Here is a 17,459-nt window from a genome sequence, read left to right as displayed (position 1 = left end):
AACTTCTGGCATATAAAACTCCTATAAATATATTCTAGATATATTTTAAGAATTTTATTTTAAATATAAATATTTTTTAGCTAGCCTTTTTTTTTAAAGCAATTTCTTCAGGAAAAATGTTTAACAAAATCTCCTTCCCATATCCCCCAAAACCAGAGGGATGTTCATCATACCTGCACAAAAGGAACAGCCCATTTACTAACACCGGCCGGACATCGAAGAACGTGGTTTAGAAGGAAGAGGTGGTCTCCAGTACAGCCAACTCTTTGTAACACTGATACCTAAACAACAAAGGACATACACATAGTATCACTATTTAAAAAGAAGAATAATGTATCGCGGGGACTAGTGAAATCACTTATCCCATGTTTAAATACATGTAATCTTCCAAAGAGTAACCAGACATAAGATAAACTATTGACAGATTGAGTTTCTACCGCACAGACACACATAGGCTGATGAATCTCAGTACTACGATAAAAATATCTTAAGTCGTTTCTCAGTAAAATTTTTATATCTGGCAAATAACAAATCACTAACATTCCTGGCCATTTGTGAATAGACGGGAATCAAGTATTTTAATCTATTCTCAGTTTGTAATAGTTTGTCAAATCTATATTAAGTGAATATGCCTGGAACCTCACGCCATATTTAAAAACTCTAGTATGAACCTAATAAAAAAGGAGCCCCATTAAAAAACATAACCAATAAACAAATAACCTTCTCTGTAACACACCCAACACCTTTCCTACGTTTTTCTAAGATCTTTCTTTTTTCCTTTAAAAAACATTTTTAAAGTATGACTAAGTGCAACAATATAAGATGGTAAAAAGAAATATGGAAACTTTTTAGATCAGATACCTATATTTTAAATATGAATCTAGTCTTAAATTTAGCAGGCTTCACACATTTCCATTTCTTCTTAATTTGAAACCAAAAATAATTTAACATAAAGTTTATCAGAGAGAAAAGCACTTTGTGTTTAATAATGCACTAGATAAGTACAACTTATTTCCATGTGTCATGATCACTGTGATGAAAAAAAATCTTAAATTATCAGGGAAATAAAAGATAGACTACTGTATCTATTTCTATTCCTTTACCAATTTTTGTAGCCAGAGAAGAAGATCATCCTGGAACTGAGTATCTTCATTAACTCTCCTGGTGAACATGAATAAGACACTAATACACTCCTTCAGTTGACACAGATCAGAGGGAATGCTTTCCGCCTGTTTAGAAGCTATAAATTAGAGAATTAAATAAATCCCATATTAACGTTTTTTTAAGGGGGGAATATTTATTATCTTCACTTTGAAAAAGAACTCTTCAAAATATTTACTTTAAATAAAAATTGAGGAAGAAAAGCTGCATCAAAAATAATTTAAATTCTACTAAATATGTAAACCAAAAAACAGTATTTAACTTTGTGCAGTATTTCAAAGCAAGGGAAAATTAACTTCATTAAAAATTATTTTTTATTTAAAAATCAGCGGATCTCTGGCCAAGCTGAGGTTCTTTGATTAGTAATGAAAACAATAAGGGGGAAAGGACTTCTTACTTTAAACGATCCTAATATCTCTCCCAGAAATAAAAAGTACATGATTCAATTAGCGTAATTAATACTTTACACACAATACAGTAAAACCTAATTTCTTAAAACCCCAAATAAGATGAAAATTTCAGAATATGAAATCTGAAAATTAAATACAATTAGAACAGCCCAGCAAATGGGACAGGCGAAAATAATGTGCAAGAGGCAGAGGATGAAAAAGTACTGATTATCAGTTTTACAACCAAAAAATCTATTTGGACCTGATTTGGTAACAACCACATAAATGAGGACAATAAAAGACATGAAGGATAAATAGCAGCTTTCTGGCTTCCTAGAAAAGCAAAGGATGGCGGGGAAGGTAGATCTCACCTCGCTCCCTCCAGGTGTTGGTAAGGCAGATAGCAATCCCATCCTTGGGAGGCAAGGTAAAACCACAAGCACAAATGGAACCTTTTAATACCAATTAGTGCACAATCATTTAACCAGATCATACCCCTCAATTTTTTTTTGCATTTCAGACTACAAGAAAGAATGAGACTTCCATTACTTACACACCTTGGCCTTGCTGATGAATAGCTAAAGATCTCACAACAGCTGGACTATTGAGCAAGGCATAGATATAAGACTCCACTTGCAACCTAGAGAGCACAGAAGTGTAGGCGTGCAGAGCCAGGGTCTGGTGCAGGTGCTCAGATTTGGCATCAAATAGCTTCTTTAGCTCCTCCAGAGCATTTTCATTCATTTCTACTCTTTGGTAGCGATGATAGCCTGAAACTTTCACTTGATCTGCACAGATACCCTAGCAGTGGAAAAAAGAGTAAAAAAAGAAACCAGTTACTCTTTGCACTTAAAACCATCAGGCAGCAGATGTATGATGCATAGTCTTTAGTACCATCTTCAATACGCTTATAAACCAGTGTTTCTCTCTCCACACTCCTTCCTATCTACAAAGAGAGAGAACACAAGTACCCCAATGAATGAGGGTTAGGGATGGGGGAAAATCACAAGTTTCCCTCTGATATCCCCTTCAGCTTCTCTCCAACGTCAAGCTTGTCGAGTGGCCTTCTCTTCCCATCTCTTCCAAGCCACTATGAGATGGCTTTCCTGATAGTGACCTTGGTCTCTACTGGGACACATCTAATTGCCTTCCCTGTTTCCTCATCTCCTCTTAACCTTATTCCATGAATCATCCACTCCTTGATAACTCTCTACCCATTGGATGTTCTTGCCATTATGCCCAAGGTCACAAACTAAAAGGTCCACGGGCTAAATCTGACTTGGAGACATGACTTGCTTGGCCTATACTGTGTGAGTATGTGTGTAATTAGTTGCCAACATTTTCAAATCAAGATTCCTCACATTTGGCAAATCATAAGATGTGGCAATGCTGGATCAACACAGCCTCAGAGCAATAATCAGCCAGGACTCAACGGCAGCTGCCCCTGGTGGACTAGACATGAGTTTGCTCAGTGACCACTGTCCTACTCAGTCTGCTGCATTTCTTTGGTTACCTGCATGGTCTCTGCAGGCGCCAGACTCTATGAGTCCTGCAATGTGCTACTCTGAGCTCAGACAGGGTCAGTGTGGGTATAGGAGCAGACTCCAGGCCCAGATGGCATCACAGGGTTAGCACTACCCCAGGCTCCTAAAGCTTCACAGAATACTAGTTAAAATACCTGTACAGACAATTGTTCCTCCTTAAAGTGCCACAGTCGACTCTTAGCATTTTGGCAATCAGATGTCAGAGCACATAGCTCCGCTTCAGCCAGAAGCAGCTGCTTCCTACATCGTGAATAGTTCAAAAGCAACTCATAAAATTCATGCCTGTCCTGATGAGCCATGCTGTCAAATTCTTCTAAATATGAGTCAACATTTTCGAGCCATGAACCAGGCTCAAAAATTTTTAGCTGTTCTTTAGTAAATGGTACTACTTCTGGCTGAGCTGGGAGCTCCGGGTAGAGTCGCTCATTGCGAAGCAAGGGTTTTGCTGCTACCAAAGGGGGCACTTCTCCAGCAATTTCAGCTGGCAACTGGGGATACAATCTTTTCACTCTAGGTGGCTGAAAAAAGTCCGTGGCTTCACAAGAACTCTGCATGGCAACATTTTGTAGCACCTCTGAAGAAAGACCTAAGGCTTGTCTGTCTTCTTTGCTATGCTGAGTTTCTCTGGACTGTAAGTTTTCCATTCCCTGCTGGGTATAAGAAAAACTAGATTGCAGTGTACTTTCAGAAGGTCCACATTGTACCACTTTACTTTCCTCTACTTCTGTAAAGTTCTTGGGAGTTTCTACTTTGGTTCCAACATTGTCTCCAGGGTCAGCCTTCAGCTTGACTTCTTCATCCCCAACACAGGCTCTGACCTCCTTCCCTTCTTTTAGGGTCTCTGTACTACATGGCAGGGACCCTTCATTACTTATAGTTAAGGAGGTGAGTTGTTTGTCAAACATTTCACTCTCATTTTGTCCACGGGCATCATTCTGGAGCTCGGAATCAGCTAACACCTTCAGATGTTCTCCTCTGAATTCAAATGCTAGAGTAGGCATTTCCAGTTCTCTGGAGGGTTTTGGAAGGGAGACTTCATCGGACTCTTCCCTCTGAAGGTTTTCATATTTCTTCTTTTCCTAAAAACAAGATTTATACTGTGAAATAACTTATAACAAATAACCATGCTTTCAATACGAGGAATTTTTTAATTGTATGTAAAATCTACATTTTCTCATTTAACAAATGGAGTCTATATTCACTCCATAAACAGTGTTTCATATTTTGTATTATTCAATTTTGAGTGTGTTGAATTTGGATATTCACTAGTATAATCTCAACAGAGAAAGACATCATAATAAACAGCAAGTTATGATTCAAAAATAGGAAAGAAAAGTCTTAATTAGGTCATTCTCCATTGCGCTAGAGGTGAAGTGAAAAAGAACAATCAAACTGGGAATCAAACTGGTAACGTTCCTGTTCACAGGCCGGCATTCAATCTACTGAGCCACACCAGTCAGGGCCATTGATTTATTCTTTTATGTCCCTTGACTGGCGGGACTGAACCTACAGACTTGGTATTTTGGATGACACTCTAACCAACTGAGCTACCCAGTTGTGGTGTTTTCTCATAATTAGATTGAGGTTATAATTCTTGGAAAGGATACTGAAGAGGTAGTAGGCCTTCCCAGAATTTCATATGGGAAGCTGGTCCATGGTGAGAAGGAAGAAGCAGCAAGCAGCTATGCAGTTTGTAGGGATGATTCAGCCATGCAGCCTAGGCTAATAAGAAAGCAGGCACACTGCTGCTTTGATCATGCCTGCTCTACCTGACTCCGAAGCCACCACAGACTCTGCCTTGCAGACCCAGACTCTATCTGAACTCTTGGAACTCAGGACATATGGAGAGGACCCTCTCTTAAGATTTGTGCCTTTCCTGGGCTTCACCATGATCCAGTGTAACACAACACATGCTTTCTTGGACCACTATATGGAGGCTGAAGACAATGTGCCCAATATCCTGAAGGAGAGAACTGACGGATAAGGAATGGGGAACTTCTTGGCATGTTTTTGGTTTATCGCTGTGTGAGAGATACATCCATCGGTTGCCTCTTGCATGCCCCCAACTGAGGACCTGGCCAGCAACCCAGTCATGTGCTCTTACCTGTGTGGAAGAAAAGGGGCCACATATTAACCTGACAAGCTCAGAGGAGGCTGGCGTGGCAACCTTACAAACTCATCAGAGACCTAAAGTAACCACAAAGGATGGACTGATATTAAAATCTTTCTAACAAAAAGCAGGTCATGGTGGGTTGTAACATCCTAGGCTGGTATTGTTCTCTAACAAAGGTCAGTCTTTACCTTAACTGAGCCTGTCTATTGTCCTTTTGCATCTGTGATAATATACCTCAGGAATGTCAAGGCCCCTCCCCTTTTCCAAACCCCTTGGACACAACCACACATCAGAGCTGAAACCACAAATTCCCTCAGTGTTATTGCTATCATGTTTAAAACAAATGAGATTGTAAAATCCTACTGAGTTGAGAAATAAAGCAAGCATGCAGAGACAAGACTGGGGAAAAAGAGGGAAATTTTTTTTTTAGTTCTCTTCTCTTAAACTCTAAGAGATCGCTGGGGATATTAAATGCTAACTATAAGACAGGAAGCTGATGAAGCAGGCATATGATGGGCCACATGATCAAGGGCACAGCAAACAACCGCACCTCCTCCAAGCCACCCCATGCTTCCTCTCCAGCCTGTCCCTCATGCATTTTTTAACTTCCCTGTGTCCCCTCTTGCCCCACTCCAACCCCTCACCCTTCCTCTCTCCCCATTACAGGATTGCCCTTGCAATTTCAAATTCTCCCCCTCTCTAAACAAAATGAAGTCTCTAGCTGCTACTCCCAAACTAGTCTGCTGAAATCCATCAGATCTGCCTTTCAGGGAATAATCATAATAACAGCAACAGATAATGTGGTTAGATAATCAATTCAAGAATTTTTAAAAACTTCTAGGCCCTCTAGGGAAAAACACAGAAGCCTTTTAAACTTTTATTTCCCCTGAGGGAAGAACTCAATGCTTCACCTGGTTTCAAAAGTGGAATCAAAGAAAACTCTCTACCAGGGCAGATAGGAAAGTTAGGTCCAAAGAGGAATTAACATAGAGTTGCCCCAGGGAAGAAAGTGAGGGAAACGGAGAGAGAAGCTGAACATTTGATTGGAAGAATGGACTAGCCCATCAGAGGAGGCCAGAGAGGGAAAGATGAACAATGGCAGGTTGCACAACCTTCGAGCAGGTGCCAAAGGCCTGACCCTGCCCCAGTCCCCACACAGATCCTTGGACAGGGACAGAACTTCTCAGGGACATATGTATATGGAGGAGAGGAGATTTTATGCAATCACCACCAATGTCATTGTCTCATGAGCCGTGGTAACCTCCCCATGGCTCATTTACTTCTCTCAAGCACAGAATAGGGGAGCAGGTCTTGAATGACTCCACGCCTCCAGCCTCTGCCCCACCACCAATTCATCGCAAACATCATTACAAGATTGGTCTCCATAAAACACTACTCAGAACAACATAAAAACAGTCATGGCTCTCCACTAATAAAGACTGACTCTTAACTCTGGCACTTGGTGCCTTTGTTAACATAGTTATGATCCAGTTCCAAGACAAAATTTTCAACAACCACACCAACCCCTGAACAACAGCAGTCTGTACTTGTCATCCGGTCCTTGTCACGTACCACCACATATGATTACTTATCTTTACATTCTGTCCCCCCCAAAATAGACCACAAGGATCTTTAAGGCAGGAAAGTTAAAATAGGGAACAAAGCCCTCAAGCTCTACCCCACCCCTTCTCCATCTTTGCTGTAACATCACAGAACAGACCTTCACTGACCACCTGTTCCCCCTCCCCAATTTCCTGTAATTGGGAGGATGAAGAAGAAACTGCTATCTGGAGAGGAGAGCCAAGGCCAAGCCCACCACCAGCATCAGAAACAGAGGACCATCCTATGCCCCTCCCTCACCCACATTTAATAAAAACCTTCCACCCAGACCCCATCAGGTCACCAGCTCTCACTTCTCAAGTGTGTGCTATTGAAACGAGTAGAATAAAGTGTTCCCCAAAATTACTCCATCAAGTTAAGCTCTGGCGTAATTACAGCAGTTATCCATAGGTAGTTATCAAACAATGGTCCAGGGACTATCCTGATTTCTTTTAAGTTAGTTTTTCAAACCTAAAGCCAAGCCACAAACTCCATAGACAAACTCTGGTTGGGAATGTCCCTTCCTACATCCATAACAAGTGCTGGACAATCTCAGAATGCTTCGCTTTGCTGACATGTATCCAGACATCAGTGTTCCAGGAGAGAAAAACCTAACCTACTCCCAGCAATTTCCGTGTTCCCAAGTTACAGAAACCCCTATGCCCTACATTTCAGGTGCAGAACCCAGGACCCTATCTCAATGTTCTCGCCCTCTGCAGAGCCTCAATAAATCTGCCTTTGCTTTTATCAGTGTCCCTGGTCTAAATTATTTTATATCAAGAGACAAAAACCCAAACTCATTGGTAACACTATCACATTAATGAACTGACTGTGCTTTGCTCTATCTTTCTGTCACACTGTCAAATTCCTTCTTGTTCCATGACAAGGACCTGGATCCGGCTGAGGCCTCCCTAGGCGTCCCCGGGCTTCCCTTGGCCTCCCCAGATGCTGTCCAGCACCATCTTGAGGCCAGGTAGGTATCTTATGCTTCCTTGGATCTGATCTGCCTTTGATTTTTCACACTGCGTTCAATAAATGTTTCTTGAGTACCAACTACATGCTGAGCTCTGTCCTAGGTACAGGAATCACAAAATAAATTCTTAAATTATCCAACAATTATTTATACTTACCATGTGCCTGGAACATTTAGAAATTTTTTTTAATATGCTTATCAGAAAACAGAGGGACTATCCAATGAAGTAAGAGAAAAGTGAACTTTTATGCCAATATCTGAATCTGTTATTATACTTAAAATACAAGATTTCATTTAAAAATAAAAAAGACCGACTTCCAGCCAAGATGGAGGCTTAGACGGACACGCTAGGTCTCCCTCTACAACTAGAGAGGAATACAACTACTTCAAAACAAAGGATAACTAGAAATTCCAGAAAATAAAACTACACGGAAGCCCAACATATGAAGTTATAAACCAGCGGTGCCATTTGGGCAGGTAAGAGTTAAAGAGGGCAGTGCTGTTTGCGGTCGCACCTGAGACAGCGGGCGGGCGGCGAAAAATCCCGCGGCAGTCAAGCCCCTGGCAGTGCGCGACCCCAGCGCTGGGGAGAGCGGCCGCTGCATCGCCTTGAACAGTGAGGCCCAGGGGGGCGGGAGGACGGATCCCGGTCTCCTAGCTGAATAACTGTGTGAATCCATCTCGGACCCCCGCCCCCAAAGAAAGCACCACAGGGCTGCAAAATAGGTCGCAGACAGGCGCTGGTCGCTGATTTGTGACGCGTACGCAGGCACTGCCCCCTATAGCCGGCCCAAGAAAACAAAACGCATCTGTCAAAATGAGGCAGACAACTATAGAAATCCCGGTGACACAACTCACCAGGCAACAGATAGAGAACCTGACAGATGAACAGATAAGAAACCTGTCAGAGGCTCAGTTCTGGGCCATTGTTATCAGGTGGCTTACAGAATTCACAAAAGAGCAGAAAAAAGATAAGAAAGAAGCGAAAAACATTCATAACGAAAGGAACAAAACCACATACGAGACAGATGGTGAGGAAAAAAAATCCAGAGTTCACTTCAACAAACTGGAATATGGAGAAGGAACAAGTAGTCAACCAATGCAGCGAGAGGAAATGGGAAGCAACAATGAGAGGATCAGAAACCTCTGGGACAGCTATAAAAGGCCCAACATAAGAATCATTGGTTTGCCAGAGAGTGAGGAAGATGAACTAGAACTTGAAAAATTGAGTGAAAATATAATAAAGGAGAACTTCCCAGACTTGGGGAAGGGAATAGACTTGCAGGTCCAGGAAGCAAGGAGAGTTCCCAAGAGACTGGACCCAGGGAGAACCACTCCAAGACACATTATAATCAAAATGTCAAAAATTAAAGATAAAGAGAGAATCTTAAAAGCAGCAAGAGAGAAGAAAAGAATTATGTACAAAGGGGTCCCAATTAGACTATCAGCTGACTTCTCAAGGGAGACCCTACAAGCAAGAAGGGACTGGCAAGAAATATTCAAAGTAATGAAAATCCAAAACCTACAACCACGAATACTCTATCCAGCGAAATTGTCATTCAGAATAGAAGGACAGAGAAAGTGTTTCCAGGACAAAATAAAACTGAAAGAGTTCATTAGATCCAAACCACTGTTATATGAGATGTTAAAGGGACTGGTTTAAAAAACAGAAGCTAGGGAGATGAAACAAAGGCAAACTAAACAGGCAACGAGAGTGGAAAAGGAACTGTGGGTACGGGAAGCATATTGGGGGGAGGTCAACAGGGAGGGGGAGTGGGGAGAGGGAGGGAGATGATATAGGAATTGGGGATCATGGTAGGAGGGAATGGAATAGACGGAGAGAGGTTGGGAGGAACTGTATGCACAACTAATGGACATAATCTAAAAGGGGGGGACAACTGGAGGGAGGGGGGCCACCGGGTGGAGGGGAGCAGAGGGAAGGGAAATTGGCACAAATGTAATATTTTAATCAATAAAACACATTAAATCTGAAAAAAATAAAAATAAAAATAAAAATAAAAATAAAAAAGAATGCCAGCTTACAATTACTTGCCTATTTGCGTTAAACACAGATAAAGACATACAACATATTATATTTATAATAACCATTACAAGTCACAAAATGAAATTCAAACATAATGCTAGGCATAGCAAGTCATGTGCAAAAATTAATATTTCAAATTAAGAAAAAAACATGTTTCTTACAACCAAAAATGGTCAGAAGATTAAGAAAAATCTGTATGTCTTCATTTTTTATCTCCACATAAGTTACATACAGGTAAAGAACCAATTTTAAAATATATAATCTCATGAGAGAAAAAATAATCAAGAAATTATACAGGAATGGAAGAGTTGTTAATAAACATAGAAAAACATTTAACTATTTGTTACATTTAATATGCTCTGAGGTGTTGCAGCCTGCCTGGGAAAAACCTAAAGAAGACAGAACAAACTGTTACCAACAGTTATCTTCAGGAGATGGAATTTAAAGCATTTCATTTTTGAGTATTTGTTTCTCTGTAGGTGTTTACACTCATACATACATAGGTTTTTAAAGCAATCAGCACTTTTGTAATTTAAAAAAATAAGGTTTTATTTTTTAAGTTCTGAAAAACAAAACAAGTGGGAAGTTTCCATTCATTAATCACAGTTCTTCCTCTTGGAACTGCAGTTAAGAAAAAAATTACAAAGCCCTGGCTGCTGTGGTTCAGTGGATTGAGCATCGGCCTGCGAGCCAAGTCCCTGGTTTGATTCCCAGTCAGGGCACATGACTAGGTTGCACGTCAGGTCCCCAGTTGGGGGCGTGAGTGAGAGGCAACCATACAGTGATGTTTCTCTCCCTCTCTTTCTCCTTTCCCCTCTCTCTAAAAATAAAATAAATAAACAAACAAATAAATAAATAATTTAAAAATATATATTAAAAAAAAAAATTACAACTCTTTTCCTTCCTTAAAAATTGTGAGCTGTTTCTTTACAAAGGATGAAGGTCCAGTTTTAAACGTTGCATAGAATACTTTTAAGAAATTATTTTAATACTTTCTAGAGACTCCGGTATCCTCCTTTTCCAGATACAGTAAGGGAAATACCCTTACAAATGGAGATTTCCCTTACAAATATAAATGTCCTTTTACAAAGCGTAGCTTCTACTTGGTTTTCAGAGTTTGTCCCATGTCTGCTGTTTTTTAAAATTAACCAGCCTAAAATAATCAGTAGCTCAAACAGGCATATTTTTGGGGTGGCAAACTCTGCTCCCCTTCAAATGTCTAGTAGACATTTATTACAAAATTAGCATATCCAAAACTGAACTTCTGATCTGTCCCCTGAAACCTGCCCCATCCACAGCTTTCTCCACCTCAGAGTCATCCTTGAATGTTTTTTCCAATAGCCCACATCCAAGTCACCAGCAATTATTGGCTCTATCTTCTGAAACACCCCAGACTAGAGAGCACATAAGATCTTGCTCCCTGGCACATGTGGTCAGTTTTGCTCAAATAAACTTACTAAAATTCTCTAAATAAATAAATAAAACAGAAACTCCCCAGACTTGAAACACTTCTCATCACCTTTGCGCCTACACCTCTGGTCCAAGCCACCATCACCTCTTCTTGCCTGGATTAATGCAATCATCTCTTAGATCAGCAGTTCTCAACCTGTGGGTCGCGACCCCTTTGGGGGTCGAACGACCCTTTCACAGGGATTGTCTAAGACCATTGGAAAACACATATGTAATTACATACTGTTTTTGTGATTAATCACTATGCTTTAATTATGTTCACTTTGTAACAATGAAAATACATCCTGCATATCAGATATTTACATTATGATTCATAGCAGTAGCAAAATTACAGTGATGAAGTAGCAACAAAAATAATTTTATGGTTGGGGGTCACCACAACATGAAGAACTGTATTAAAGGGTCGCGGCATTAGGAAGGTTGAGAACCACTGTCTTAGATGGTCTTTCTGCTTCTGCTCTTGCCCACTTACAGCTTATTTTCAACAAAGCACACACAGTGATCCTTTAAAACGTAACTCCAATCACATTATTCCTTGTCTCAGAACCCTGAGGTGATTCCATATTTCACTCAGAGATGTCCTTACAATGGCCTCCAAGGCCACTGACCTGGGTCTGTGTTGCCATTCTGATTTCATCCACACTACTCTCCCTCACTCACCCGACCCTAACCGCAAGGCCTCCTAGCAGTTCCTAGGACAGACATGCCACTGCCTTAAGGCATCTGCCCCAGTTGTTGCCTGAAACATCCCCCCAATATCCAGAGGTAACTCCCTCATCTCTTTCATGTCTTTATGTAAATGTTATCTTCACCAAGGATTACCTTGATGAACTATTTAAAATTGCAACCCATCCTACTTTCTTACCAGTATTCCCCAACTCCTTACAACCTGTTCTTTTGCTTTCTTTCATAGCACTAATTATCTTCTAACATGATATATTCTATTTATTTGTATAGGGTTTACTGTTTGTTTGTGTTCTCCCTCTAGAATGTAAGCTCCACTAAGGCTGGGTTCTTTGGGGGTTTTCCCCTCTATTATTTCCCAAATGCCTAGAACAGTTTCTGGGACATAGTAAGTGATTAATGAGTGTTTCTTCAACAAATGACTGAATCTTAGGAGGCACAAAAGGAGCTACATAATATACAGCATCCCGCAACCTTACTCCTACAGCCCCTAATGGCAGGGAGGGACAAGAAGGTACAAATCACCTAGACCAAAAGAGCAACAGGGGATAGGGATTTAAAATACGTTATAAGCTTTCTGGGCTACCCCTCAGTCTAGCCTTAGCAATTACCATATGCTCTCACTATTAATTAGTTGTTGGCATTCAGAATTTAAAATTAACTATAAAATACTTTCCATGACTATAAAATATACTGCTTCTACAAAGTAAGTCCAATCTATTGTTCTTAACCCATAATCTAACAAGATCAATAAAGTCAGGGTCCTGTGAAGTGGGGAATATAGTTAGCAGAAGATTATTTATTTTTTAATAAAGATGTTATTTAGGACTGTTTATTAGGTATCAGAAGATAACCACAACCTAACACGTGAGGTCATCTACCAGATGACTAACATTGAAAAATGTAGGTCAGCAGCTGGGTAAAATCCAGAAGCTGCTCCAACTATTCAAAGACAACAGCACATGACCCTACTCGCTTCCTAAACTGAGCCTTGGAACTACTTTATGGCTCTGTAAATAGCTGCCAAATTATACCACAGATGGTAAAGGTTTCATTGATGTAGGACTTTATAATCAATGCCAAACCACAGATAGCACTAAGAGAATTAATTGTCTAGATTGACAAGTATGAGTGCCTTGCTGGTATCGTGGACTTTTTTTCACTTTTCTCATACTACTCAGGAAATTTATAGGAGGAAATCCTTCTGAGTGACAAAGATTGGAAATATTCTTCAATACTGATACTTATTCCTTCATCCAACAAATATTATCAAGGGTCTACAATGGCTGTGAAAAGTATTAGGAACAAGACAAACAAGACAGGTCCCTCCCTGAGTTCACAGTTTTAAGGGAGCAGAAAGATTTTGACAAAGTACTACAAGTGAAATGAGTGACACAAAGATGCAGGGTGGCACTGATGGATTTGGGGGGGCGGGGGGAGGGGGTAGCGGAATAAAGCTAAGGCTGAAGTGGAAAAGGCAATCACTGAGAGCCCTGAGTCCAAGCTAGGGACTTTTATGGACTCTAGCCTCTGGGCTATGGGAAACCTGTGAAAGGTTTTAAGGGGAGTAATCAGTATTTTGTTTTTAAAATACCAATCCGTATCAATCCAGCTTTAGTTTAGAGAATGGGCAGCAAAATTGTATTTGAGAGGCCAGTTTAGCAAATACCATCCTTGGAGGATGGTGGTAGTTAATGTGGAGAGAAATGGGCAGAATTGAGAGAATATTTTTAAAATACAATTGGTAAGACTTAATGGTTGACTATATTTGGAGGGTGAGAAAAAAATATATGTTAAGGATTTCTGGTTTAATTAAATTCCTCTAGAATGAAGGGCTCTTCATAAATTTTTTTTAAATTTTTGATTTTAGAGAGAGGGGAAGGGAGAAAGAGAGGGAGAGAAACGTTGATGCAAGAGAGAAACATCAATTGGTTGCATTCTGTACAACAGGAGAACAAACCCACAACCTAAGCATATGTCCCAACCGGGTATTCAACCGACCTTTCAGGTTTGCAGGACAATGCCCAACCAGCTGAGCCACACCAGATGGGTCACTGCTTCATAAATTTTAACAGACAAAAAATAAGTCAGCATGATTGTGTAGGAAAGTTGCCTGAAAGTGGTCAATAAAATGAGCAATTGATTTTTCATGATGGATTTAAAGTTTTAACATTTTAAATTTATTTTAGAAACTGGTCCCAACAAAATAACTTGATAGAGAATCCTCTTAACTATTTTTAGATATTTATAACATTCTACCTATAGGTGGATACATATAGATATATCAAACCATTAGGCAACTGGATTGAGAATTCAGATTTTTAGCTTTAACTTTTCTCACTAACTGCATATTTTTCAGCTTATGATTTAATTTCTCTGGGTTTTAGTTTCATCATTCATTTTAAGAAAAAGATTAAAAATTGATTAAGATTCTGTTCTCTACAGACTCATGTTTACATGTTAAACACTACTGTATTCTAAGTTCAGGGACCTTACAGATGACTGACCAATGGTTTTCTTCCTCCTGTTTTGATAGTTCTTGCCAAATTAAATGCAAAAGTATTTCTCTTAAAAATGTTTCTATGCCCTGGCTGGTGTAGCTCACTGGATTGAGTGCCGACCTGGGAACCGAAAGGTCACGAGTTCAATTCCCAGTCAGGGCACTTGCCTGGTGTGGGCTAGGTCCCCAGTTGAGGGCATATGAGAGGCAACCAATGTATCTCTCACACATTGATGTTTTTCTCCCTGTCTCCCTCCCTTCTCTCTCTAAAAATAAATACTTTTTAAAGATTTTACTTATTTATTTTTTTAGAGCGAGGGGAAGGAAGGAAGAGGAAAACCTCAGTGTGTGGTTGCCTCTCATGAGCCCCGAACTGGGACCTGACCTGCAACCCAGGCATGTGCCCTGACGGGTAACTCTTTGGTTCGCAGGCCAGCGCTCAATCCACTGAGCCACACCAGCCACAGCAATAAATAAATAATATGTTATTTTTAATGCTTCTGAAATTAGGTAGCAAAAGAGCTTTCTCTCCAAAGAGTAACTCCTCACAGACTTGGGTACACTGATGTGTTGAACTCCACTAAAGCCTTTTCAAAAAGCATCATAGTGAAAGGGATTCTCCTAAGTCATTTACAACTTATTAAATATAGTACCTTTTAACCCTAGTCTCCTGTTCAAGCCTTGTCCCCATAAGAAAATCAGATTTTGGTCTCATTTTTAAGTAATACCTGCGCTGGAACGTGACCCATTTGTAGAAATGGAAATTTTCTATACTTATAATACCATCCTCATAACTTCCTTAATGTCAATTCAGTTTCAGCTAAGCCAAAACTATCTAGGTTCAGCCATCCAGAGGCAGCACTTATCTGTTCACTGTACAATACATGTCACTTCAGAAAAATATATAGGAACAAAATGAAAACCCAGGCTGCACCTAAAAACAAAACAAATCAACCAAAAACACACCAATATCATATGCCAGTCTAATCCAAGAAACCTAGAAAGTTCAAATCCCGAATGTGTGAGTCTTGTCCTGGTTTAACTTCTGGACATTCGTGCCCCTATCTTAAAACAACCAAGATAACGAGAAATAACTAGCACCAACACCGTCTCCTTTAATTTGAAAAGTGAATAGGCCCATCACTACAGTCCACTTCTGTCTGTCGCTATCCATAAAGCTCTGCCAAAGGACACGGTCTCCGAGTGGAGGAGAGGTCCCTTGCCTCTACATGCACGAGCGGGACTGAAAATGTTCCCAGGTTATAAAGGAGAAAAGAAGACAAAGATGAGGCCGGGACGAGAAAAGCTGCTTCACGGCAGGAATCCAGACCCAGGTGAGGAAAGTCAAGAAGGGACGAACGCAAAGAGATCAGAGAGAAAAAAAAGAAAAATGGGCCCCTGACAAAGTCTGGCAGGGGACAGTGGGGGAGGAATACAGGAACAGGACGAAGTCAATAGGTGGTGGAATCAAAAATGGATAGGTGCGGGTAGAGGATGCGGAGGGCTTAGGAGATGGGTAGATTTGGCCGGAGAGGCCCAAGAAGGAAAGGGGAGATAGAGAGCACCGGCCAGGGCCTTGGAGGGTGGGGGGCGGAGGGAGGAGGGGTATCCTCACCTTGCTTTTAGTCCGGCTGGCCTTGGCCTTGCCCCGGCGAGTGGGTCTCACGGCCTCAGCCATAGACCCTACGGCGTCAGCGTCGCCGTTTGTTTTTGTCAAACTCCTGCGCTTCCCACAGCCTGCCCAGTTCCGCCCCCAGGCTGTCACATGATCAAATCTCCACCGCTCCCGGAGAAGGGGCGGCAACTCGGAGCCTCTACGGGCTGCAGCGTAGGACAAACCACTCTGAGAGTTCTTTTTCTAGGAGCACGGGGTCGCCAATCCCCGGGCCAGACGCAAAGCTCGCCTCAGCTCCGCGTCCTCTCTCTACCTCACTTCACAGCGGGCGAGGGAGCAAAGATCACCTGAGCTCCTCCTCTTGTCTGCCCCTCCCCCTCCCGTCTTCGCTGAAATCAGCCCCTGGTGCCAAAATGCTGGGGACCGCTGCCCTACAGGGGAGTGGCTTTGCCTCCTTCCGTCTAGGCCCCGCCCCCTTGCCCGTGTTCTCTCGGCCTCTAGGCTCCGCCCAGGGCGCCAGTAGCACCGGGTTGTACTGGGGAGGGGGGCCTGCGTCGGGAATCATCCGGCTGTCAGATCGCGTCAGTTTAGACCCCGGGTGCACTGCCGCGTCTCATCCACATTGGCTCACCGGAGTTCGAGGATAGGTGCTTATCAATCTTGTTTTGATAACCAGATCAAGTTAACCTAAACCTCTGGTTTGCGCTGAAGAGAACTTGCCTTTTCGGGTGTAATGAGATAAAATGGGCCAAACGCGAAAGGTGCTTGGTAGTAGCTGGCATTTCCGCAAATAGTACTTATTTTCATTACTGTACAAATTCTCAGGCAAGAAAGAGACATTTGTCCCGAAAAAGAGAAAAAAGCAATAAGACAAGACCCATCAAAATATTCTCAGTATAGATTTACACAGCGTCTTCATTTACAAATTCCAGATGCGAAAAACTTGGCACCGCTTTCCTTTCCCAGCTCTACAATTTCCTTTTTCCAAAGCCCTTTGTAACTCTTAAAATACTAAATAATTTGTCTTTTTGACGTTTTAATTTTTGTTTCGTTGTTAAAATAATTTGCTTACATGTTTGTCTCTGTCATTCTGGCTAGAATATAAAATAAAGTCCTCAAGAGCAGTGTTCTTTCTTTTTGTTTCTTGAGGCATCCCAAGGGCTGCTAGAACACTGGCCAGCACATAGTAGATGCTCAATTAATAGTTGATGAATCGTATGAATGAGTGAGTTGTTTTGTCTGATGGTGAGGTAAGATAGTTGGTGGAGTGTAAGGGAATTATACAGATACCTTGAAGACTTAGGAGAAACTATAAGTTAAACTGTATGACTTGAATACACTGAAGATTAATTTTTTAATAATTAAAA

At 41.2% G+C, this 17,459-nt stretch overlaps 1 protein-coding gene across 1 annotated transcript in view; it reads right to left on the bottom strand.

Annotated features, from left to right (window-relative positions):
• The window catches only part of EPG5 (ectopic P-granules 5 autophagy tethering factor), a 94,110-nt gene extending 77,926 nt beyond the window's left edge, over positions 1-16,184 (bottom strand). The window contains exons 1-5 of the mRNA XM_090285570.1: positions 16,093-16,184; positions 3,229-4,173; positions 2,108-2,351; positions 1,104-1,240; positions 174-281 (exon numbers count right to left, since the gene is read on the bottom strand). Of these exons, the coding sequence (XP_090141696.1) occupies positions 174-281; positions 1,104-1,240; positions 2,108-2,351; positions 3,229-4,173; positions 16,093-16,155 (1,497 nt within the window). The 5' untranslated portion in view covers positions 16,156-16,184. The remainder of the gene's footprint in view (positions 1-173; positions 282-1,103; positions 1,241-2,107; positions 2,352-3,228; positions 4,174-16,092) is intronic.
• Positions 16,185-17,459: the final 1,275 nt, after the last annotated feature.

Source organism: Furipterus horrens, unplaced genomic scaffold (assembly GCF_987537825.1).
Source record: "Furipterus horrens unplaced genomic scaffold, mFurHor1.1.pri manual_scaffold_8, whole genome shotgun sequence".
Taxonomy (NCBI): Eukaryota; Metazoa; Chordata; class Mammalia; order Chiroptera; family Furipteridae; genus Furipterus; species Furipterus horrens.
Note: the sequence above shows the minus strand (reverse complement) of the source record. Positions and strands in the feature narration are given on the sequence as shown.